Source organism: Morone saxatilis, unplaced genomic scaffold, assembly GCF_004916995.1.
Source record: "Morone saxatilis isolate NCDOM2014 unplaced genomic scaffold, NCSU_SB_2.0 Contig12, whole genome shotgun sequence".
Lineage (NCBI taxonomy): Eukaryota > Metazoa > Chordata > Actinopteri > Moronidae > Morone > Morone saxatilis.
In genome coordinates this window covers 8,014,350-8,040,585 of record NW_023339674.1, presented here as the reverse complement: position 1 = coordinate 8,040,585, position 26,236 = coordinate 8,014,350, and the positions used below count along the sequence as shown (strand labels likewise).

General features: G+C 39.5%; 2 protein-coding genes across 2 annotated transcripts in view; both read left to right on the top strand.

Moving 5' to 3' along the window:
• Nucleotides 1-19,009, top strand: myo1f (myosin IF; the record flags this gene model as incomplete). Its single annotated transcript, XM_035654022.1, is given in 28 exon segments — nucleotides 1-90; nucleotides 4,667-4,795; nucleotides 6,696-6,785; nucleotides 6,898-6,992; nucleotides 7,139-7,226; nucleotides 7,327-7,416; nucleotides 9,013-9,144; nucleotides 9,326-9,460; nucleotides 9,667-9,799; nucleotides 10,334-10,530; nucleotides 10,618-10,698; nucleotides 10,851-10,937; nucleotides 11,099-11,185; nucleotides 11,493-11,660; nucleotides 11,909-11,994; nucleotides 12,078-12,159; nucleotides 12,240-12,346; nucleotides 12,441-12,539; nucleotides 12,668-12,812; nucleotides 13,420-13,534; nucleotides 13,628-13,797; nucleotides 13,953-14,098; nucleotides 15,490-15,636; nucleotides 15,723-15,871; nucleotides 15,991-16,053; nucleotides 16,527-16,734; nucleotides 17,781-17,941; nucleotides 18,063-19,009. Coding segments are annotated over 28 exon segments (3,270 nt in total). The 3' UTR covers nucleotides 18,140-19,009.
• A 2,194-nt stretch (nucleotides 19,010-21,203) lies between these two features.
• Nucleotides 21,204-26,236, top strand: part of acer1 (alkaline ceramidase 1) — an 8,474-nt gene continuing 3,441 nt past the window's right edge. Inside the window, exons 1-3 of the mRNA XM_035653826.1 lie at nucleotides 21,204-21,317; nucleotides 21,492-21,606; nucleotides 22,862-23,000. Of these exons, the coding sequence (XP_035509719.1) occupies nucleotides 21,225-21,317; nucleotides 21,492-21,606; nucleotides 22,862-23,000 (347 nt within the window). The 5' untranslated portion in view covers nucleotides 21,204-21,224. The remainder of the gene's footprint in view (nucleotides 21,318-21,491; nucleotides 21,607-22,861; nucleotides 23,001-26,236) is intronic.

Genomic DNA, 26,236 nt, shown 5'->3' with positions numbered 1-26,236 from the left:
GGATTTTAACGACACACATACTCAAACACACAGACAGACGCTCTTTCTGGACAGTGGACACCTGAGGAGGAGAGGCCCAGTGGAACAATGGTACAGTACCACTCCTTCATTTGCTGTCTCTCTCTCTCTCTCACACCTTCAGACCGCTGTAACATGTTTACTCTGCTGAAACTAGAACTTATTTCTATTTGTATTTTTGTGTTTTCTCTCTCGTATAAATTTAAGGTGATCTCAGTTCGACTCTTGATTTTTCCAAAAACAGCATTTTTCAAGACAGTTATCTGTTTGCAAGCTCACTATTAACTGCAATTCATTTCAGTTGTTTCAATTTGACAAGCCATGAAAGGTTATTTGGTGCTTTAAAGTCTTGGCTTAGACATGATGTGGGATGTGATAACGTCTTTTAAAAGGCAGCCTCTTCAGGGAAATTCAGCTCCTTTACAGCCACAGCAGAGTGAGTTTCCTCTTTTTCAGGACAAGGTCCTTTCATTGAGACTGCTTTAAGGCAGTAAGTAAAATACATTGGATACATTGTTTTGTGCTTTGATTTCCGATCACATTTTAGATTAAAAAAGTGTGGATTTGGACTCCCTTCTGATGTAAAGTGTATGCCTATAGAGGACAAGAAAAAGTGACATAAAATGTGGTGCCTGTGTTAAAACAAGCAGAAAGATACATAGAGACAATGTACAGTGATTGTATCTAATCTCAGTTTATGGGATTTATCTCACAGGGTGTTAAAGAATAGCTTTGGCAGCCCACCCGAGTTTTGCAGGCAGTTGCAGGAAGAGAACCGGTAGCATGTACAAAGTTTATAGGGTTTCACAAGAGGCAGAGATGAGGTGTGAGAGGGGGAAGTGGACTACAGGAGAGGCCTATAGTTGCTGTCACAACACTTCCTCCTCTTACTAAGAATGGTCCACACACATCCAAATTCACAGTCTCCTTGTTGAAGCCAAAACATGCAGCCTAAAATCTCTTCCGTGTATCTAAACAAGCAGATTTAAGCATAATCATATAGCTATTATCCTTTCAAAATAAGAGTCATAAGGGAGGTGCAGGCTAAAGTGTGGTCATAGGTTTTGACGAGGCCTCTCAGTAAAAAGGATCTGCACAGTTGTCTATTTAAATATGACAGACATGCTAACAGTCAAGTAACAGATGTAGCAGCTCAGACAGAAATAACTGCAGAGGAGCGTGACGGGTGTTGAGGGGTCAGCTCATAGTTTAGGGTTGGTTTTTTTTCAACAACTGTGCAGAGAGTTCCGGTTTTGCACTGAGGTTTCTTGTCAAAACCACAACACGAAAGAGATGACTGGCATCATTTTTGTGGTTCTCAGTGCATTTTTTAATCAGCAGATAAATTTCTCCAGCAACCGTCCAGAGTCTAGAGATTATAAAGTGTTTTGCAATGAAAATGGGTCACAGTGACGTCAGTGGATCTTCCTGAATATCAAACATTTGATGTTTCTGAGAACCATGAACATAATGACTACCAGCATAAGTGACTTTTTACAGATACATTGCAGTCCACTGGACATTTTTCACCACGATAAACTGCAGTAACCTTTGTGTTTGTAATAATTTGATCCTGAACACCTTCTTAAAAAACAAAAATACACTGAAAACACCAGGCAGGACCGAATCAGACCTGGCTGGGAACATACAAAGAAGAGCTTCAATACATAAAGATTAATTAATCAAAAGAGTTAAGAGAGATAGGGCATAGGAAGCTGAATGCACAAATCTATGTGTATAAAAATGAGTCACTGAGGTAGAAGATGAATTTCAACAAGGAGGCTGTTCCACACTTTAGCGGCAGTTTTGAGTCCAGACTTGCAGACTCAAAAACAGATTATTCCCAAAGAGCTGATACTTGGTGAGTGGTAAAAGAACCAGATCCAACTGTATGTTTAGCAGAGAGGTTCTGTGATGAAAAGACTAAACATGTGTCCGCACCACTTGAACCTGTGAGTGTAAAATGAGGTTGTATCCAGAGGCTTTATCAATCTGCTTCATTAACAGAGCTAAACTGAACACAAATACACACTGTAAGCAGGATAAAGCCTTTTGCGGTGTTAAGAATCAGGAATTCATGGACTCAATGGAGGCAACCATCCAACACGCAGTCAGTCATCCTTTAATTGCTGATGGAGATCTCATCAGGCATTATTCCTTACTTAAATTGTTACCTAGAATGTTTTATTAGCCACACATTTGCCCCAGACAGCTCACAAATAATTGACTAGCTTGTACTGATTGCAGAAACTATTTTAATATCTCAAATTACAAACAAGAGACGCACAATAGCTACTATAGATGGAGTTCCTCCAGATAATCCTCCAACAAGGACATTTGGAGAGTAAATAAAACGTGTCTGTCAATATTTGTTTGGTCACAAATCTCATAAAATGGAGGATGTAGTGAGTTTAGGAATAATGTACGACAAGGTGTCCATTATCAGGAATAAATGAACGACTGCGTGTTGGACAGTTCTGGCCTTCATCTATTAATTCCTGATAATGGACACCTCATCAGGCATTATTACTTACTTATATCTGCAGCGCTACCTGAACAAATGTAAAAACCTACATTGTTGTTTAAAGTTACCTCTGGTGGTATTCTATATGAACCATGAACTGCTCCTATTAACAAATAATACCATAGAGCTTTGTTATTGTCCAAAAACCCCTAACCCTAACCCTTTAAATAATCAACGATTCAAATGGTTCCACTGGGGGACATGTGTCTTCATTATAATGCCGGCGCTAGTTTATCTTAAGTCCATCCCACTTATCCCACCTCCATGCTGCCAGACATATTCATCTGCTGCTGAAAATACACCCCAGAATATATATACGGTATATATATATATAACTGTATATATATATATGTACCTGTGGGCTTTGGGCTACGTGTATATATACATAACTATTTATATACCTGTGGGCTTTGGGCCACAGACAGTGAAGGTGCACCGGAAAGTATCGAGAGAAGAACTCATTTGTTCTTTCTAAGAAAAAAACAGAATAAATGCAGATTTATCCTTTAAGTCTATAAGATATTTCTTGTAATTTAGCAAAAACGATAAAAAAAGAACATTTATAATAAACTGACAGCTTTGCTGCTTTTGGTTTCATGTCTTTTAAATAGATTAATTAAACTCTTGCAACTTCCGTCTGAAGTTCCCCTAGAGGATGCTTAAATTTAGACAGATAAAATATAAAATGACTGACACCACATGTTACACTGTTTGTTATGTGTCAGCTTAGTCAAACGCTTTGAAGCTACAGTGCAGAAAATGTCCTTTATTGCAATATAAGTTGCATCTGCTGTTCACATTTCCATAAAACCTACTCTGACATATTTGGTGTCTTTGGATACTTGAGGATCTCCACTAGAGTTTAAAATAAATGTTCTTTTTTATGATAATTTAAGAGATAAACGCCTTTTCATAACGAGATGTAACTGTTGTTTAATAGTTATAACTTGTTATAAGAAATTAATCACAAAAAAAGGACAAAGAAGTGACTTTCCCAATTCTAATAATCATCTATGATTCTGAAAACAGCACTTATGAAGTTTTGTTATGATCTGCAGCTCTTTCCTGTACAGTGAATGAGGCACAGTAGTGAAGAAGAAAACGTAGGTCGAAGCCTTAGACCACAACCCTACCACCATGCCAATGACAATACCTGTAAGACTTCACACATCAAATAAACCAGCATCTTTTAGGGAAAACCAAGACACACAGTGCACCTCAGGTTCCTGTAAGGTTTCAACAACAACTACTGTCTGTCTGACGCCCTTAATTACAGAAAACTCAGACATTGTTTCACAACAGTCATTGAGTTTAAGGCCGTCGCTGTTGTTTCATCACCATGTTATAATCAGGTACTGTATATGTTCAGGCAGATCACAAAGTTTTGGTGGCGCTTCTCTAAAATGACCAAGTTAGAAAAAGAACTCCCCTCGTCTGTGACGTGTTGCCTGGCAACCAAGCCCAGCTTCCTGTAATGGCGACCACACTGGGTTACGTTCTTAAAACACCTCTAGACTGATGCCAAACTTGTCGTTGTCATTAACCTCTTTATTAGACATGCCTACAGCCTACAGCGCTCTTTAATTTACTCTTTTATTTCTGTTTGTTCGCTCTTGTTTTTGTGCTTTATTTGTCATGTCTTTGTTTCTTTATTTAACTTTCTTTAATGTTGTTTGTTAGTTTCTTTATTGTTGTTTGTTAGTTTCTTTATTAGTTCCTTTCTTTCCTGTTAGTTTCTTTTTCAGTTTTCTTGTTTGCTTGTTCCTGGCTGTGTGTACTTAAAGGCACATTAAAACAATTTAGATAAAAATAATCAAAATCTAATTAGCAGAGCCTGAGAAATCAGTCTGAAGTCAAGGTCAAGTCCAAAAAAACACCCTGAATTCATTAATAACATTTTAATTTTGACCTTCCCTGCCCAATAATTTCCCCTGTCTGTCAAAGCACAGCGTTTGTAACGCAAACTTTCTCAACACAAAAGTGTGAAAAACACTCCTCAATCTCAGTGTTATGCCTCTTTAAACTATTTAACACATTGGTACTATTATCCACTACATAAAGAAATCAAAGAAATCAGAAGCACATATCCAATGTCTGTCTTTGTCTGTACGGTGTGTGATTCAGGCGAAGTACCACTGGCAGAGTCAGAATGTGAAGCAGAGCGGGGTGGACGACATGGTCCTGCTGTCCAAGATCACTGAGGATGCCATTGTAGACAACCTCAAAAAAAGATACATGGACGACTACATCTTTGTATCCTACAAATGTTTGTTTCAGTTTTTTTGTTATTGTGTTATTTTGTTGCTTTGACGTAAGAAAGGTAAGAAGAAGATTTTAAACGAGGCCAAACAACCAGATGTTTGGTCTTGTTTAGATCATTGAAAGCAGGAAATCATAATGATTGTGGGACAGGAAGTTTAGCCATTATGTGTCAATAATGTGGCTGTCTGTCAGCCTCTACTTTTACCTTTTATCAGTCAAATGTAGAAAATTAGACGATTTAAGAAATCTCAGTTGGTGACGTTGTGGACATTAGTGTTGCATGCCCTGTACTATTTATATTATTCTCTGTTACTCAAGTCCAATACAGTCACACTCCTATGTCCACAACTTCAAACACACACAAATATTGCCAACCAAAGCACAAGAATCCAGTGGAAATCAAGCAAATATAAGACATAACATATAAGGGCATAAGTACAATGAATTCACTTCTTCCTCTTCTGCATTCACTGTGTGACTCAACAGCTCACTTCCGTCTTCTCAGAGCACAGCTGAACTTCAAACCCAAATTTAGAGTCAGGAAAAGAAATTTTCATAAAATCTGCATGCAGCTGACATCACCTCAAGTTTAACTACACAGCAGCAATAAGTTAGAATGACTATTAGTGGATAATATGATTACTTATTTGCTTACGTCAGATTTTGCAAACCTAGAGGGGTCTCTCCGAGGTTTCAACATCTTTTCAGGGACTTTTCCCCTTTATTAGATAGATAGCTGAAGATCATCAGGAAAGGGGGTAGAGAGAGAGAGAGAGAGGGAGGATGATACCCAGCAAAGGGCCAAATGTTGGATTCTAACCCATGGCCGCTGCAGCAAGGACTCAAGCTTTATACATATACATGCAGGGGGGCCAGCATCAGGGAACCTCGAGGTTTGTGAGAGCCTGTCTGTCTGTCTGTCTGTCTGTCTCCTGCTTTGTATCTATGTGTGTGAAAGAAGAACTATGTCATCCAGCCGATCCCACATTGTCCACAGAATCGCATTTCTTTTCCCCTCTGTTGTTTCCAAACAGGAAAAGAAAGTAGTAGACGTCCGTGCTCAACGCCCCCATCTTGACATGAAAACTCTGCAAAGTTAATGATCTTGGTGGGTAATCGATAGCGGTCCATTAGGCACTCTAGTATTGTCCTGTCTAAGCTGTCCAAACACTTTCTCAAAGTCATTGAAGTTGATGTCTACAGCTTCCTGAAGATGGTTGAGGACGATTACTTATTATTTAGTAATCATTAGCTGCCCATTTTCCAGCCTTTTAATTGTATTTAAATTTCTCTGTAAAACACTTCGGGTCAACACCTGTTGTTTTTGAAGGTGCTCTATAGATAAATGTGAGTTGACTTGTAAAATGTCTAGTGCATATATGAGTCATAACCTAAAGGACCAGTGTGTAGGACTGAGTGGCATCTAGCAATGAAACTGCAGACTGCAACTAACTGAACACTGAGTTTATATTTGACGAACTGGGAATCTGTAGGAGAAACTACGATGGGCGTGAAACTCACTAAAAAACGCAGTGTTTGGTTTGTCTGGGCTACTGTTAGATGGCAGTTCAACATAGCGGACTCCATGGATGGCGATAAAAGATTGAAACGGCTCATTTTAAAACAGGATTCCTATTTTCAGGCGATTAAACACGAATGAAAACGAACATATGAATGTTATATTCCATTTATGCCAATAGATCCTCCTAAATGTTACACACTGGACCTTTAATAAACAGATTAAAGGGGAATATATTAGAAATTACACTTTTGATATCAAATATATATTGATATCAAAGGGCAATTGGTCAGGCTCTATTGAAAATGTACAGTTTCTACAGTGATTTACAAGCTTATGTTTCCATAACACTCCTTGACTTCCCTGCTTAAGACATACATCGGCCCTGTATTGATATCAGTTAACCCGTTCAAACAGATGCCCTATTTCACTGACAGAGAGATCGAACTTTACCAAGGAGCCGTGAGTAAAAATAATCTTTAGCATTTTATCAACAATCTCTGTGAATTCATGGTGTGTGTGTGTGTGATTGAGCCTGAACTGACCACAAATCTGTCTCCATCTGCTCCTCCAGGCCCAGTATGAGAATCCGCCCCACATCTACGCCTTGACTGATAACATGTACAGAAACATGATGATTGATGGAGAGAATCAGTGTGTCATCATTAGGTGATTGGTTTAATCTAAACATTTACATTTGACTGCGTGGGGTTGTGTTATTTTGTAATAGTCTTGCCATGTGTTTGTGTCATTTGGGTAATATTATGTTGTTTTGTGGTGTGTTGTGTCCTGTTTTACATGGCGTTGCGGTTAAGTGGTGAAAGTGGTGCTGGAAAGACAGTGGCTGCCAAGTACATCATGGGTTACATTTCCAAAGTATCCGGAGGAGGGTCGAAAGTTCAGGTAGAGAGACAGTGACTCAAGACACCTTTACACTTCCTGCAGTGTGGTGTGTAGGTATTTGTGTTGTGTCTCACACTGTGTCACTGTGTGTGTGTTGCAGCATGTTAAAGACATCATCCTTCAGTCAAATCCTCTGCTGGAAGCGTTTGGTAATGCCAAGACCGTCCGCAACAACAACTCTAGTCGTTTTGTGAGTACCATCTTTACTTTAAAGGGTCAGTACGTAACATTTAGGAGGATCTGTAGGCAGAAATTTGATATAATATTATATCATATTAATAAATATTAGTGTATAATCATATGCATAAGAGGAACTGTTATGTTTTTTGTTACATTAGAATGAGCTGAAGCCACTAAATCCTACAGACTGGATCTTCAAATGTATTAAGAAATGTACATTTATAGATCCATTCAGTAGCTGTTGTGGGGCTTTCAATCCTATTACATGGCATATGATTGCACATGTTTAAATCTATGTTTTTATATTTTTGGAGTTACAATTTTGGATGGATTGCCATTAAATTATGTACAGATGTTCATAGACCCCAGAGGATGACTCCTGATGTAATGACTTTTCCTTTAGTGCCACCATGAAGTCGCAGAACTTCTAACATGGCTGCAGACTTTTTAAAGTATTGTATTTGAGAATAATAATTCAAAGACAAAAGCACAACAGACCACTACCAAGAATGTGGAAATCCATTATACTGAGTGTCCAACAAATAAATATTCACAATACTACTAACTATATCTAAAGACCACTTATGTTTCAAACAACACGTAGAGCCCTGAGGTTAGAAAGACCCGAACCCACCGACACATTAGAAAGTCAACAGATAATACCAATAATATAACACTCGCATGCTTATTTATGTTGCAAAGCTTTTTGAACTACTCACAAGTTCATTCTTAACCTTGTAAACAGCAGTTGAATTAATTAATTAATTAATAAGAAGGTTGCATCGTTTTATAAAGAAGACAGACTTTGTACTAGCTGACACTGCTGCCTGGGAACTAATAAGTTATATTATCATGATTAGTCTGCAAATTATTTTCTCTTATAGTTAATTAATTATTGTCGGTCTATAAAACATCAGAAATTATTGAAAAATGTCCCAAAAAAGTGACGTGCAAAACTTAAAGATATTGAATTTACTATCATAAGACAGAAATAAGCAAATACTCACAACTGAGAAGCTAAAACTGGGGAATAATTAGCATTTTTGCTTAATTTTCTGTCAATAGAGTTATCAGTTAATTGGTAGGTCAAATGGTATGTTAGGTCTGTAAGGGTAATCAGAACCGCATGCACTGCAGAAGCATTGCTCCTGCTGATGGAGTTTATCTGATGCTCACAAAAAGACATTTCATTTCATCCCTTCATTTCTCACCAGCGGGGTCCTGATGTTCTAATGTAACACCTACAAACCACATCCCCAATCATCACTGTGTGCAGCTTTAGTGCAAGACATCACTTTGTTTTCCGTCACCCTTGACGAAGCACATGTGCTTGTCAGTAGTCAGGTTAAATGTATATAGACATACACATGTAGCAACACTGAAAAGTCACCGTTTTTATTTTTAATTTTAATTTTGAGTCAGATTCAGGTTTAATGTTATGTTATCTTCATCCATTTGTATTTATTGGTTAATAAGGCTTTTGTCAGGATGAGTGCACAAGGAAAGGGAAATTATTCTGCTCACCCTGCACCTGTTCAAGCAGATTTTATCTGCAGATTGCACAGTTGTCACCTCCAATTGTTGATTCTGATTTTGCATCTACCAGGGGAAATACTTTGAGATTCAGTTCAGCAGGGGAGGAGAGCCAGACGGTGGCAAAATCTCAAACTTCCTCCTGGAGAAGTCGAGGGTGGTGAGCCAGAATGAGAGCGAGAGGAACTTCCACATTTACTATCAGGTCAGAGGCTGATAAGAAACACTCACTGCCTGCAGCGGCTTTAAAATGCTTTTAAACTCTGTATTTGGGAAACTAGCTGTTAATTAATCTAGTAAATTACATTTTTATGGAATTTAAATGTGTTTGGTGCCTCAGAGATTGATGTGCAAATGCTCCTCTAACCTGCGCTGTTGTCTTCCAGTTGATAGAGGGCGCCAACGCTCAGCAGAAAGAGGGTCTGGGCATCATGACCCCAGACTACTACTACTACCTCAACCAGTCTGGGACCTACAAGGTGGATGGTACCAATGACAGCAAAGACTTCCAAGAGACTATGGTAAGTATATAGGGGGCCACAGGTGAAATTGTAGGAGCCATGGGGGTGATGCTACACAAATTTAGGCCATTTATGCTATTCCTATAAATTATCCTAGTTTAGGAGTCAGAAATGGAAATAAAATATGTATAGTGAAAAAGCAAATACTCTTTATATTTTCAATGACTGCTACATACTGCTGTCTGCTTTTGTATCGTGGTCTTCAGGAAGCAATGCATGTGATTGGGATCCCAGCTGACATCCAGACTCAGGTGCTGCAGATCGTGGCAGGCATCCTCCACCTGGGAAATATCAGCTTCATAGAGGCAGGCAACTACGGGCAGGTGGAGAGCACGGACTGTGAGTGAGACACATGCACATACACCAGACGCACATATTCACTCATCCATGCATGTGCACACACAAACACACACTCCCACCTGGCGTATTGTGTATAATTCCCCAAGGGATATGAGTAAATTAGAGCTCACCATTACAAAGTAGTCCCATGGCAAACACCCTGCTAATTGATCTTTCTGTGTATCATCAGTAGTGCCTCGTTTATCTTCTCCTTTGTTTGCTGCCTGGGGATTCCTTGCTCAACAGATAATTGGTGTTTACATCCAGGGTGGCAATTTTACCATCCCACAGTCGCTGTTTAGATTTGTACTTTGCTACTGCAGACTTTATATCCACATTTATAGCAAATAAATTCTCTTTTACGCAGTCTTGAGCCTTTATTGCAAGCTAAACTTTTATACAAAAAAATAGGAGAAATATTTTACCATGTATACGAATTAATTTGTTCTGAATTCACCAATTTAAATATGAAATTTCTTGACATCATTTAAATATATTTATGTATATTTAAAATACAATTTTTGGCTTTTCCAGTACTTGCCTTCCCCGCCTACCTGCTGGGCATCGACCCCACCCGCCTGCAGGACAAGCTGACCAGCCGGAAGATGGATTCAAAGTGGGGAGGGAAGTCTGAATCCATTAATGTGACCCTGAACCAGGAGCAGGCCACTTACACACGAGACGCCCTGGCCAAAGCCCTCTATGCACGACTGTTTGACTTCCTGGTGGAGGTAATTAAACTTACCTACACAAGTTGACATAAATGCATTTGTATTTTATATTTTCCTCCTGGCCTTACCCTGTCTTGTCTTCTCCAGTCCATAAATAAAGCCATCCAAAAACCACATGAGGAATTCAGTATCGGAGTACTCGACATTTATGGATTTGAGATATTCCAGGTTAGTCCTCTTGCAATTTATAGTCCCATAATCTTTATAGGCTGCCGCTGAAACAACAGATGTTAGTTTTACAGCTGGTACAGCACAGATTTGATTTACTGTGGTGATAATCTGATATTGACTGGATTGTGTTCTCCACCCCACCCCGACAGAAAAATGGCTTCGAGCAGTTCTGTATCAACTTTGTCAACGAGAAACTTCAGCAGATCTTTATTGAACTGACTCTGAAGGCCGAGCAGGTAGCTACAGTGAAATTTATAGCTTTTGTAAATTCTTGGTCTAATTTGTCTCTCGAGTAAATGGGTTTCTGTTTGATAGAGTGACTGTGTGTAATTCAGTCTGAATATCAGTTTTCCTTTGAGCTCTTTTCCTTTTTTTTTGTCTTCTAATTTTCTCTCAGGAAGAGTACGTTCAGGAGGGCATCAAGTGGACTCCCATCGAGTACTTCAACAACAAGATAGTGTGCGACCTCATTGAAAATAAATTGGTAAGCTTGTAATCACATCACCAATGTACAGTATTAATACGGGCTTTACATGGATACATATGAAGTGGTTCATAAGAGGGAACTAGTGTGCTTCTCTTGCTAGTTTGGTGCTCTTTTTTCCTGCCTTTTTGGGGAAATTAAAGTGTTCTTGCTTGGATTTAATGGTTCTATCAGTATTTTAATTTAGGACATTGTCACTAACCTGTTATTTTTATTATCTACTTAGCACTCTTTATGTTTGCATGGGGAATTGGCTTTTCATCCCAGACACTTTCAAATGTGTAAAATCATTTGCATCTCCTCGCAGAACCCCCCTGGTATAATGAGCGTGCTGGATGATGTGTGCGCCACCATGCATGCCAAAGGAGATGGTGCAGATGGCACTCTGCTGCAAAAACTGCAGGCCGCTGTGGGAACACATGAACATTTCAACAGCTGGAACTCTGGCTTTGTCGTACATCACTACGCCGGCAAGGTAGGAACATGAAATAAGACAAATATGTATTTTATGTATAGTAGTTGTTGTTGTTTATAATGCTTGTTGGGAGATTTGTGTGTTGTTATTGAAGGTTTATTCAAAGTATGTTTGTTGTTGCATGAACACATTAAACCGTAAGCACATTTGAATGCAAAATTGTACAGCAAATAATCCGACAGAATCACCTGTCCTTCGCGTGGTTAGTGATATTTACACAGCAGTAATATTGTCTGCTGTCGTCTCAGGTGTCATATGATATCAACGGCTTCTGCGAGAGAAACCGGGATGTCCTTTTCCCAGACCTCATTGAGCTCATGCAAAGCAGCGAATAGTGAGTCACATCACCCATCTGATGTTTTCACTCATGGTGTGTTTAGAAAATAAATGCAGTTAATATTGAATTTGTCTTTACAGTAACTTCATCTGCAGCTTGTTCCCTGAAAACCTGAACACAGATAAGAAAAGCAGGCCAACCACAGCCAGCTCGAAGATCAAGGTGAGGGTTTAAACTCAGTTTGAATGCATAACACAGAATAGAATTCAATGCACTGATCGCTCACTGCTGTTTCTAAATAGAGACAAGCTAATGATTTGGTGAACACGCTGATGAAATGCACTCCGCACTATATCCGCTGTATCAAACCTAATGAGACAAAGAGGCCAAAAGACTGGGAGGAGAGCAGGTCAGCACCCTCACTGTGACAAACATTTACACATACACTCAAACATGTAGTAAACCCTTCTTAATAAATGGTGATATTCCATCTGTTTTTTTAGGGCAAGGCATCAGGTTGAATACCTGGGACTGCGGGAAAACATACGTGTAAGAAGAGCTGGATTTGCATACCGCAGAGCCTTCAATAAGTTTCTGATGAGGTGAGTTTAATCCACGTTTCTTAGAAGGGCGCTCCATTTCTGTGTGTGTTTGTCCTGAAAGAACAATACAGCTGTAACTCGCTCTCAAAGTGACTTTTGGTTGCTGTGTGTGTACTTGTTATATCCAGGTATGCCATTCTGACAGCTGAGACATGGCCATCTTGGAGGGGTCCGGAGCAGCAGGGGGTCCTTCACCTCCTCCGGTCCGTCAACATGGATAACGACCAGTACCAGATGGGACGCACCAAGGTTTTTGTAAAGAACCCTGAATCGGTAACAAACCTTAAATATGTTTCAGTCTGTATTTACTAAAGTTCTGTAATTTACTGCAAATTTGAGTTAAATATTTCTATACAGCTCAGAGGTAAATACTTTTTTACTCCAATACATTTGACATTTGTAGCGAATAGATACTTCTATACTGAATACGGTGGTTTAAAACCCCACAGTACAGGACCTGATGAACATAGAGGATCATTTAGCTGCTAAATATATTTCCCTCAGGAGCTAAAAGAGAGTGAATATTCATCAGGTGGCAACAAACATGACTCCAAATGAATGATAATATTCCTCTGTAACTGCTGGATGTCTAAACTCTTTGTTAACAACAACTTAAAACTTAATGATGTGTCACAACTTGTTTCTACTACCCCCAAGTGGCCAAGAATCTCAAAACTTCCTCCTCCTGATATTGATCTGCATGTATTGTAATGTTACAGTTCAAATGACACACTGATGCATTTCTGTGAGCAGAGGTTCATTTAAAAAGGAAATGTTCTAACTTACAGACAGCACATTGCTGCAATACTATAAAAAAATAACATGTATGCAGAAATAAATGATGAATTTAAACCCCTTCCTCATGCTGTATGCTCCATAGCTTTTCCTGCTTGAGGAGATGAGGGAGAGGAAGTTTGACACGTTTGCCAGGATCATTCAGAAATCCTGGAGAAGATTCATTGCCAGAAAGAAGTACGAACAGATGAGAGAGGAGGGTAAGTTAGAAAGAACAAAACTATCTTTCCTCTTTTCTAAAGTGCATGCTTTGGAGCTGTGATTCTCAATATGTGTCCATCCTTGCGACACAGCCTCAGACATCCTGTACAACTCGAAGGAGCGGAGGAAGAACAGCATCAACAGAAACTTTGTGGGAGACTACCTCGGTCTGGAGCAGAGGCCCGAGCTGCGACAATTCCTGGCCAAGAGGGAGCGTGTCGACTTTGCTGATTCTGTCAACAAGTTTGATCGCAGGTTCAAGGTGAAGCTTTATAAAGAATCATTATGTTTAGTTTTATGTGTCACAAATGCATCACAAGTCTTACCTCTTCCTCAAAGCTACCCACTCTTCTTCTCCTTTTCTAGCATTGCTCACAGTTCTCACTTCTTTTTTTTTTTTTTTTTACTGTCTCTCAGTCTATCAAGAGAGATATGATCTTGACCCCCAAGGGCATCTATCTGATTGGTCGAGAGAAGGTGAAGAAAGGACCCGAGAAAGGACAAATAAAGGAGGTGCTGAAACGAAAACTGGAGTTTGCAAGCATTAGTGGAGTCTCTCTCAGGTAGGTCTCTAGTTTACTACATCTGCCAGTAGTGACATTTGTGGTTGATACTGTGGGCTAAAATACAAGAACTCACACGCTGCCTTGTCAGTCACTAACCACTGCATGAGAACTCACACTGTTGCATTAACAGTAAATATAGCAAATGAATGCTGCTGAAACAAGCTGAACTGAGAATTCACAGAATTTGATCTTCTTTTTATTGCTCTACGACATTTCAGGGCGAGTTTCACAAACACGAGTGCTACGCGTCAACATCATGCCGGATTTACACAAGAGATTTTTTTGTAATTGTAGATAAATAGCTGTAAACGAGTACTACCACTAAATAAAAGTATAATTGGTGACTCCTACTGCTATGAATGCAACAGCTATTACTGCTAAATACACTTAAATAAAGTTTGATTGATTGATCAGTAGTGCAAACTCTATAACATTAATAATAATAACTATTAATCTACCACTGTTAAATCCCTTACACATCCTTCAGTTGATCAATGGTGGAAAGTAACTACGTGCAGTTACTACATTATTACATTTAAGTACAGTTTTGATGTATTTTTCCTTTTTTGGGGTTTTTATATGTGCTTTATACTTCTACTCCAATACATTTTAGAGAATAATGTTGTACTTTTTACTCCACTACATTTATCTGACAGATGTATTTACTGTACAATTTACTTTCTAGATTAAAATCTTACACAAAAAGCTTCTTAAATACAACACATTCCCAACTTTTGTTTGCCTTGTCTGGTATAGACTCCTCCTCATGTTTCAGATGTCTATGAGTTATTTGTGGTTGAACCAAAGATACGTCTATTCTATTTAAATATCCATTGGAGGCCCAAGAGGTCATGTTAGCTAGTATAGCACAAAGAAATCTAATATTTCAGAAAAATTAAAAATCAAAACAGATTTGTGTATCAGAGTTTTCTTCTCACAAGCACTCAGATTTAATATCTGTGACTCTTTGTAGAGACATGACACCTCGGTTGAACTAGCAAGACTAACTTTGCTGCATGTCTTCCCCTCTCTCTCTAACCCCTTTCCTGTCTATTTTCACTTCTCACTGTCCAAATAAAGGCATAAAAGCCTGAACAAATATATAATATATGTATACTTTTTTTTGACACTTCATTTAGCCTTAAACTGAAACCTAAACTCTTTTCAGTGTTGCCATTTTAACTTAAGGTACATCTTCACACACCTTTAATATCTTTAACCTCAGATATAACTTGAAACTGCCATAGAAAGACATTCCCAAAGCACAATATGTGAAGTCAGTAACAGTGTTTCAGTGTTTTTGCACTGGCATATTTTTGTTTTAGAAAAGTTAAGCTTTTCCAGTTTAGTTTTTATCTTGCCCTAATGGTCTGTTTTGTTTTCTTCAGTACTAGACAGGATGATTTCTTCATCCTACATGAGTCCCAGTACGACAGTCTGCTGGAGTCCAACTTTAAGACAGAGTTCCTCAGCCTGCTTTCAAAACGATACGAGGACGTGAACAAGAGAAAACTGACAATCTCCTTCACTGACCGGTACTGAACCTTTACACTGAGACAGACTACATTTGCATGGAAACTCACATACATAAAATCGCTAACACACTTTTCTTCCCACTCAGGCTAGAGTTCAGAGTGAAGAAGGAGGGCTGGGGTGGAGGAGGCACCAGGGTGGTGGTGTTTCAGAGGGGGCAAGGGGACCTAGCCCAGCTCAAACCAGGAGGGAAAACCCTCACCATCACAGTTGGGGACGGTCTACCCAAGTCCTCCAGTAAGTTAGAAGAATTAATGACACAGCCTTGATATAAGTAAGGCAAAACTAGAAAATGTTACTATACATAGATTGTTGTTTATATGAATGTTTTTGTAACTAAGCATCTGTTTCCTCAGAGCCGACCAGGAAGGGTGCTCCACAGTCTCGTGGCGGAGGAAGAAATAATGTTGCCAGCAGAGGTAAAGTCATAGCTCTACCTTACATTTACTTACCTCTACATTCAGTATAGTATCTGTATATCTTACTTAAATACATCATTTACATTACCGTTGACATGGCTGTAGTTAAGTACAGTTTTAGTTTTGTTTGACTCTACTTTGATATTCAAATATTGTACACACCACTAAATTTATTTGACAGTTATAGTTACCAGTTACTTTGAAGGTTTTATACAAGAAACTGGTTTGAGCCATTGTGCCTGCATTAAGAGTACTTTTATTCTACATTTTGGTCCAGTTCACCAGTACTGTACTAGTACAATTTTGAGTGCCAGACTTTTAGTTTATTTGTAGTAATTCTTTCTTGATGTATTTCTACTTAACTAAACTATCTGAATACTACTACTTATACTATCTAAACTCACTGTATAATTTAAAAACTGGATATTTCTGGAGTTTTATCTTTACTTGTATCCCACTCACTCTCTCCTCAGCACACCAGAATGGAGCAGCCAAGTTTTCCCGAGCTCCTCACAACCAACAATCGGATATGACATATTCCTCCCCGCAAAAACAGGGCCGGCCACCCAGCACGGCCCTGCCGAAACTGGGCTCCCAGGGTGCCCCCCGGGTCCCAGCCCACAACCAGCACAACCAGGGGAACCTGGACTTTCTTAATGTGCCTGACCAAGGCATGTCAGGGTAAGAAAGATCCCCCTTGTGAGATATGAATAAAAGGGGAAGGAAGGGACATCATGTGTGGGTGGCGCTGATTTGTCACTTAAATCAGTGCAAACAAGCTTATTGAGTTTTAAGGCATGTCAAGGTGAGGCTCAACACTTGAATGAAGAAATTCCATAGTGAGAGGGACAAACCTGTTTGTAGATAATTGAAGTCCTGACGCCACCTCCGTGCTAGCTGCTGATCCACTAGTTTCTGCAAAGGCTTTGAAATAAACTGGTTTTTAGGAATTGTCGTCCAGACACGTCCAAAGGCGTGTTAGTAACTGTTCAGAATGGCCACTCTCTGAGGCAGGTCAAAAAGCCTGTCTACAAAAATCCCCTAAATATGGGGGCGCACTTTGAGACAGCCTCTGCCTGAAGTGGGCAAACATGTTGGATTGTTGGTTTCTGTGTTTCTGTAAGCGACAGACATTGTCAGACCGTCTCAACTTGGAGGTCAGAAATGTATGGGTGGAGATTCTGACAAGCAACCTAACAATCGAGAAAGGAGAGAAGGGCCACTAACAGACATACGGCCCTTACTTCAAGGACATGCCTTACCTGAAAGAATGCTCTCCACCTATTCTCCTCTGTAGTGAAACAAACTGGAGATACAGTGGATCACTTTGTAACACAGAGAGAGCCTTTAAAACATTTATAATGGATGCCCGAAGCATCATTACATGGTAGGACAGTATGTACAAGCACACGACTTCCGCGTGCAGGTTTTTTTTTTAAACTCTTGCAATGTTTCCACCCAGTTTTAGCAACAAAAGCTGAGAGAAAGTCTTCAGTCTCTGTTGAGCGAAGCTTGTAAGTCCATCCATAGACTACAGTTTAATTAGCTCATTGTTAACTCTGGTGCAGCTTAGTAGCTCCGCACTGTCAAATAAACAAAATAAAATATATAGTTTAATGGGAGGTTTTGTTCCAAAATAATCCTTTGTAGTTTAACTCTCCATGTCTTGTGAAATAAACTTTACGAGTCTCTCTCATTAGCAGCTCCTTTGTCTCTCTTTGCCACAGGAAGCAGAGGAAAAGGAGCATCAGTCATCGACCTCCTCCTGCTCCTAAACCACAGCCTCGACCCCAGGGGCCCCGCTGCCGGGCGATATATCAGTACGTCGGCCAGGACACGGACGAGATCAGCTTTGAGGTCAATGACGTGTTCGACCTCGTCAAAGAAGGTGTGTGGATGAAAGGAAAGCGAGATGGAGAGTAAATAAATTAAAAAAACGATTGATCTGAGAGATTTGAAACGTCCTGCAGTGGTTAACACATTTTTTTCTCTGCTCATTGTCTCCACAGATCCATCAGGCTGGTGGACAGGAAGGATTCACGGAAAGGAAGGTCTCTTCCCTGGTAACTATGTGGAAAAGATTTGAACAGGACTTGATCGGCCCTGGTGGACCTGGTGTCTGGGACTCTGTGTCTGTTGAGAAGTATGTGTGTATTTTGTTGAAAGCAGCACATAATGTTCGCTAAAGAAACTGCCTGTTAAGTGTTTGTGGTAGATCTTCGCCTGTAATGGAAACAGGGACCGTTTAAACGTGGACCCGGCTACACGTTTGAACCACATGTACTGTAACTCATTTGACGTGATGCTGTACGAAGGGAGCGCAGGAGACGTCGTCGTTAAAACACAGATCCACTGCAAAGAGCTGCTCAGCTTTCACCTCTGTTGTTGTCCCAGGTTGTCTGACATAGCAACAACTACTTCACACCCACAACACCTTCCTGCTGTTAGTCCAGTGAAAATGACTCATAGCTAAAGTTATACAGCCTTGATAGAAGAGTGTCCTGAAGATATCGCATTGCTTTCTGATGTTTACAGTGTTTGTATTTGTCTGAAACAGCATAGAATCAAGTAATAATAGAAAATATATTGACAATTGAACTTGACTTGATGAATCAAGTCAAATTCATGGATTCATGGATTATTGCTTACATCATTGCTGGTAGTTTCTCACATATTTTTTCACCTTTTAATTAAAATAAAAAGTACTTTTTGTATTTTTATATTTTTACCTCAAGGACTTTTGCACTGGGTTGTGTCAACAGTAAGTTATAAAAGATTTCCGAATAACAAAACAAAAAAAAGGTGACTTAAATTTTTTAAGTGTTTTTTTTTCTGCCAATTTTGCTTCTTTTTTTAAAAAAAATTTTAGTTGATTTTGTAAGATAATGTAATTCCCGCACAGTCAATCAATATCTGTTTTTGTATATGAATTAGAAGAGAAAAATAAAGAGTTTAAACCCTCACACAACTGGTTTGTCTTCTGTTATTTTAACTTATTTTATGTGTTCACATGGTAAAAAAATAAATGCAAAAATTTAAAGAAAGGGTTACACTTTGTTTTAGTTAAAAGTTTTAGTTTGTATCTAAAGCACACACACACACACACACAAACCCCACGCCGATACGTGCTTCTCCGCCCACTCAAAGAATGTATGCTTTTATTTAGAAATTTGCTGGTGTTGGCCCGGCGCAGGAGGAGGCAGATGGACCGGTTGAGCCTCCCGTCGAGAGAAGACCTGAGATTACAGAGATTAGTTCATCAAGTATCTGTAACACCTGTTGCTGTCATCAGTCCGTTCCTCATCTTTTATGTCTGTTTATGATATTGAGGAAATTGGTGCTAAAATACTCAAAAAACCCTATTCTTATTTTGGAGTTTTTGCCATTATTAGTTAGTTTATATAGTTCAGCGTGCTCATTAGTGACGTAACAGTCTCGTGCAACAGGCTCGGGAGCACGTCAAAAGCTCCGCCCCCCCCCCACTATCACCTGTAGGACTGTAGTACCACCTGGAGCAGAGCAGAGCAACACTGACGGGCTGGAGGCTGTGACAGCAGCACCATGGGAGGTAAGACCCACTCATACTGAGACCTTAAGTTAACCTATTAGACCTTTATTATTCTCTTGCTCGACTAGAAAATAGGTGTGAAACTGTCACACCTTCAGCATGAAATCACTAGAATATTCCTGTTGTTGTTCCAGACACTGACTGAGAGTGCATATGTGGTGATCAATAGAGAGTGGACATGAGTCATAAATCAACATAATGCTATAATAATGGGATTACTGTGGCATAGTGACAATCCAATAGTCAGTATTCACTCTACTGTATTCATTATCTTATAGTCTACTGTTAATATTCAAAGTACACCTGTATAATCTATTATAATGCAACATTCCTGCCACAACGTCTACATTTACAAGAGTTTATAATGTTCAGTTTCTGGTGACGTTGACATAAAATGTGTAAATTAAATTATATGTTTCATTGAGTTTAAAGGTGATGTTGTACTGGACTACATTATATTGTTTATTACCTTTACTGCTTTACTTTTATTATATTGTTTTCATAAGAACGGCAGAATATTAGAAACTATGCTTTGTAGTTTAAGTTTATTATAGTAATTATAGGAATCTTAATTAACTATTAAGTATTTTTATCTTATTTTATTAATATCAAATGATAGTTGGTAAAAAAAATTACTCTTTTTTTGTTTGTTATGTTTACTCAGTCCAACCCTGTAATATTTTACCCACTTATGTAGTATTACCTGACTGGTGACTAGGTGCAGCAGTTGACTCTTCACAAAGAGATTTCCTCTCAATTGTGCAATGTCTTCTGTGCTTTTAATAGGAAATATCATCACTGAGGGTTATCTGGAATCCAGTTTGCATTATGGGAAGTGCAGGTTGCAGCGTTTTTTGGAGTTTAATGTAAACTATTAAAGGTCAGGAGTGCAACACTGAGGAGGATCTATTAGCAGAAATGGAATATAATAATCATAAGTATGTGTTAATTAGTGAATAATCACCTGAATGTAGAAATCCTCGTGTTTTTGTTACCTTAAAATGAGATGTTTTCATTTATAGACGCCGGCTGTGACTCCACAATGTTTCTACAGTAGCTCAGAATGGAGAAACCAGACCACTGGCTGTAGGGCCTTTTGCGTACAGCCTGTTCTCACTCCCAGGTCATCAATTACATACGCAAACAGTGTTCATTTAGTCGCAATCTGCGCTGCTAGATGCCTCTGAATCCTACAGACTGGTCCTTCAAAAGGTCAGAGTATCTCTGCTTCTATTTTAGACCAATTAGTCTTTAATCTGCCCTTTCAGCAAAGGATTGTTAGGTTGTTCTTCAATCATACACTCATTTAAGACAATTTATTGTTTATTTATCTCTTTCTCACACTCATTTTAATACATTAAATGACTGTTGTGAAGGTTCTGAAAAATGTGCAAAGCCACATTTGAATACAAATCTAATTACAACTCAGAGGGGAGTGGAAGCTGATTTCCATAAACCACCTATACAAATACTCTGCCAGGCGTCCAGGGATAAACATATATTTTATCTGCTGTGGGAACAACTGACATGCTGCAGGTGTGCTCTTGATGTGACCTATTGTTCCCCCTCTCTCTGTCTCACAGGCGTCTACTCCAGTGAAAAGATGGCGGGAGCTTTCTCGTACGAGAGTTCAGAAATCGACTGGTGTGAAGACAACTACAGACACTCTGAACATGTAGTGGAGTACTTCAACACTGTATGTTCTTCTCTAGGCTACAGCGTTTATGTCAGCGCTTCCCTGCAGGAAACACAATATAATCAGCTACTTTTAGTCATGTTTGTCTTTTCTTGAATAAGAAATTAACGTCTGAGCTTGCAGACAAAAGCGCAGGTCAGCCAGCTGATTAGGTCATTGTTTTTTTTCCTGCAGATAAGCAGCTTCTTCTTCTTCATTATATCTCCCATCATGCTCTACCTTCTGCACCCTTATGCCAAAGAGAGAAACCTGGCGATTCACCTGGTCTGGTTCATGATGATTTTCGTAGGTCAGTCACTCTTTTTTTTCTTTATTCATACATTTCAGGTTTATATTTATCTGTCTGTCTTTGTACTTTCTGTAGTTTGAATATCAGGAAAAGTCTGTTTACATTAACGCGAGTGAGTCACTAAGCCATGAATCATGAATTGTTGTTTTTGTGACTTGTTGGTTCAGTTATGATTTGACATGATGCATAAATCACTGTGTTTTCACTCAGTGTACATAATGCATACACAGATTAAACATTACACGCCTTCAGAGTAGAAGTGTTTCACACCAGCATTGTGGCATAAAGGACAGACTAAAGAAAAACCCCAAGATGTCGGACTACTACTACTACAGAAATGGGTCACGAGACAAACTAAACAGACTCTTTAACAAAGCGGTCTACTTCCAACAAGAGCTGCGGGAACAGAAAATAAATACATTTTTTATTTAAGTCATTTTTCGAACACAAATGGAAAGAATTCAGTGGTTACAGTTTCACAAAAGTGAATATTATCAGGGTTTCTTACTCTCCATTTTCACAATTTCACAGACCAAACCATTAACAACAATCAGTAGGTCAAGTCATCATCACCACCACATCATCCAACTGTAACCAGTCTGAGCAAAGAATAATCATCCTTGCTTTAAGTGAATAAACGAGAACATAAATAACGAGAGAGAGAGCACAGATTTGTGTTTCCTCTCTCCTCTTGCAACCCCTGCAGATTGCACAGTATCAGCGGCTGGATCTTGTTGACCAGCTGTGTGACCAGCCGGAGGAATTTGAGCCCTAAAGGCCAGTTCAGACCAAATGTTCACAATGAGACTAGCAAGTTGAAACTAGCTTGCGATGCGCCATTCTGAACACCTCTGTACTTTTAGCGATTTTTCAGGTTTTTCTTGTAGCTGGATATTATTTAATATATATAATAACAGTTGCATTTAACTGATCAAACGATGAAAACTCTCAATAAAATGAGAGGGTTGAGAATTTGGAGCTGTGCATGGGTACATTTTTAAGGCCTGTGGACGAGGGGAGCCTCTCTTGACATTTCGACCAGCTGACAGTTTGTAACTGACTGAACCAACTGACTTCGCAACAAGCTGGGCGACAAGCTGAGTTGTACATCAACCGTCTTGAGTCGAGATGAGTTGAGTCTGAATTGGGCCTCATATGTCTCCCTCTCCTCCTCAACCCCCCATGTTTTTCTTCTCTAATATAATGAAAACATGAGTTGTTTCACATTAAAACAGACGGTTCTCTCTCCTCGCAGGGCTCTTCTCGGCATACTTCCACATGACGCTCAGTTTCGTTGGCCAGATGTTGGATGAGCTGTCGATCCTGTGGGTGCTGGCGGTGGGGTATGCTGTGTGGTTCCCCCGCAGGCTCTTCCCTTCTTTTATAAAAGACAGGTAAAGCTACCGTACAGCAATCAACCTGACAGCTGAGTTAGTCAGATGTCTTTGTTTCTGTGTGTTTTCAGTGGTAATTCATATCTCCACGTGTTACTAAGGACTCACACACAGCTCAATAATCCCTTAATAAGGCAGAAATAACAATGACGGAGCGTTTCTGAGGCACGGCACTCTGAAACCTAACCTGTGCTGGCCAAGGAGCCTGTCTGACCACCCCAACCGGAGTCATAGAGACACAATGTGGTGCTGCTGCCCTCACCTGAATGTGACAGAAAGCGGCTCTCGCTATTGTGAAATATGTGAGCTCCACCCCAACCTGTGTAAATATTTAACCACAAGGAGGGGGAAAGATCAATTCAAGTTTAATGAGCACCTGAAAAGAATCCCACAGTCCCAGATCAATCACCTCACGTTGATTTTTCAAAGTAATGGGTTGGTCCACCTGATACATTACTGAAAACTCCTCTCAGAAATATGTTCATCTTCTTGCTCCTACAGTTGGATGTTTGAGCTTCACTGTACAAAATAATGTATGTGCGGAGTTTGACACTAGAAAATTCATCTGCAGTTTTGCCTTAAATCTGAGTGTAAGAAGCATACGTACGAAATGACATCTCAACTAGTCTGAGAGACAAACCTTGCCCACAGTTTACACAAGTGTGTAAGTAGAAGACAGATTGTGTGCATATTTGCAAATTCATATATTCTGGACTAGTTCATGAGAGAGATGTCTTCAAACATGTCCAGAGGGGATGTTTAATTAAATAAAGTACATAACAGAAGTACATGAGTACAGTTTGAAGGTTCAGACTTTAATGGCAACACGGCGCCCTCTGGTGAAAAACAGATGCTCCTCTGCTGCTCATTGTGTAGCAGTATATTTCCATTAGCCCTACAAGAACTGATAGTGGAGTGAGAACTACAGTAAATAACAGATATTCTCTATGCACAGTACAGTATCTTAGGACAAATGCTTGCACGGATAAGTAATATTTATTACCACTGCTACATTTCCAGCTGGAAGACCTCTCTTGATGTCCCTATCAAGTTTATTCCATATAGTCAGATTTAGAAATGCACTGTGGAGCTACACTGTTACTGAATATGATCCCTGTGTTTCTGACACATGCTTGCAGGGGGAAGTGTGCGAAGCTGACACTGTTACAGTTTCTGGCCTGTCCAAAGATTTCCTGGGATTGCATCATTTTACAGACAGGAGGCCTTGATGCACAAAATGTGCAGCAGGCTGTTTTCTCACCCAACAGACGTTTTAACAGCTTTAAGCCCTGTAGCAGTGAGTTGCAGTCATATATCCTACCCCCTAAATAACAACACGCATACATCTGAGCTAAAACATCTCAGTTTGACTGCCTGATCGTCTCCTCAGCCGCTGTGGAGGAGTTGTGACTTGTGTCCTGAGCTGTGGACGACTTCAGTGCAGAAGAATTCCCAAACCACTTCTCTTGTTGCTTTACGGTCCAGCAGCGCTAATGCTTGCAGGAAACATCTCCGACGGTTTTATGGCACCTCATACAACCTTGAGGCCCGAATGCTGATCGTTACCTGTTGCTGCGGCAACCCCTGTACTGTTTGTAAACATTTCACTCGTTTTTTTTTTTTTTTTTTGGCTGGATGATGGAAACCCCTCCAGCACAGCATGCTGCTCTCTTGACAGTCATTCTTTGGGTGCTGTTGCCATTACTGATGCATTTAATGCTGTTTAATAACACGTTAAGTGGAGCAATACAAGTAGAAACACCAGAACTATATTTATATTTTACAATGGAAAAACTATTTGCAAAAAGCCCCACACCTTCTTTCAAAGTATTTGCCTAAAACATATTTATTACCACTTCATGGCACTACTAAAACATTCACACACAGTATGTCTGCATGTGTATCATTAAGACATCAAGGTGTTGTTTCATTTACGACTTATCTGTGGTATAAATGGCTTCTGAAAGAGGTTTCTGACGCAGCTCTTCAGTAGTTCATACAGTGCCAAACACTGTTTTGACTCTGCATCATAAAAACAAGAACATTTATTATATAAACTCTTTTATTTTCTTATCTAGCTTATTTCAAGATGTTTTCACTCTGCCCTGCCAAATAAATTCAAACCTTCCTGAGCCAAAAGGAAAAGTTGGGAATTTTAGATCTCAGGGCTTTCTGACCTCCTCTGGCTCTGTAAGTTTGTAGTTTAATCATCACTGACATTTAATTACACTTACTCTTATTTCCCCCTTTACTTTGCTCTTTCGATGCGTGGCCTTGCATACATGCAAACACATAAATATGATTGTGAATAATCATGTGCATGGACGCCATGACATTATTCAGCAGGAATGTGTAAAAAATAATGGAAGAATAATTGATTTCATGAATAACTAATGCAGTATGCAAGCATGTGTGGTGGTGACTCAGACAATACAGTAGCTATCAGTGCATGCAAAATGAACCTGGATCTAAAATCCTTACAGCCAGTGAAATAACAACAAAAAGTGAAATATTGTTGAACACAATGAAACAGATATTTGATTACACAGACCAGCAGGTGGATGAAACCACACATTCATCACAACTGACCAGGACTTTGTAGAGTGTGAAAAACGAGCGACATCTGATCTGATTTTACATGGACCAGTCTCAGTAGTTACTGTATAGCTACCGCTGATGTTGATTCATGACTTTACAGTGTTGCAAGCATTTTAAAGCTGATTTGCCACACCCTCCTCTTCATGAAAACCAGCTTCTCCTCCCCACGATCAATTTGTCATGGGCCAGAAACAGATTTAATGAGTTATTGACAGACGATGAGTGCTCCTGTAGCTGTGAGATAATTCACAGAGTTTAAAATGGCCACAGCAGCATAAAGTTTCTGGTATCTCGGTTTAAAATTTCCATGACTTAAAGTACCATTTTCATAAAGGAATAGTTAAACATTTTGGGAAACATGCTTATGTTTTGTCTTGCTGGGAGTTAGATGAGAAGATTGATACCACTCTTGAATTTGTGCACTAAATATGAAGCCACAACCAGCAGCTGGTTAGCCATTAGCTTAGCACAAACACTGAAAACAGGGAAACAGCTAGCTTACTCTGTCCAAAGGTAACAAAATCTGCCTACCAGCACCTCTAAAGCTTGGGATATATTCGAAAAGAACTAGTTTGCATGACAGAGTCAAGCTAGTTGTTTCCCTGATTTGTGCTAAGCTAACTGGCTGCTGATGGTAG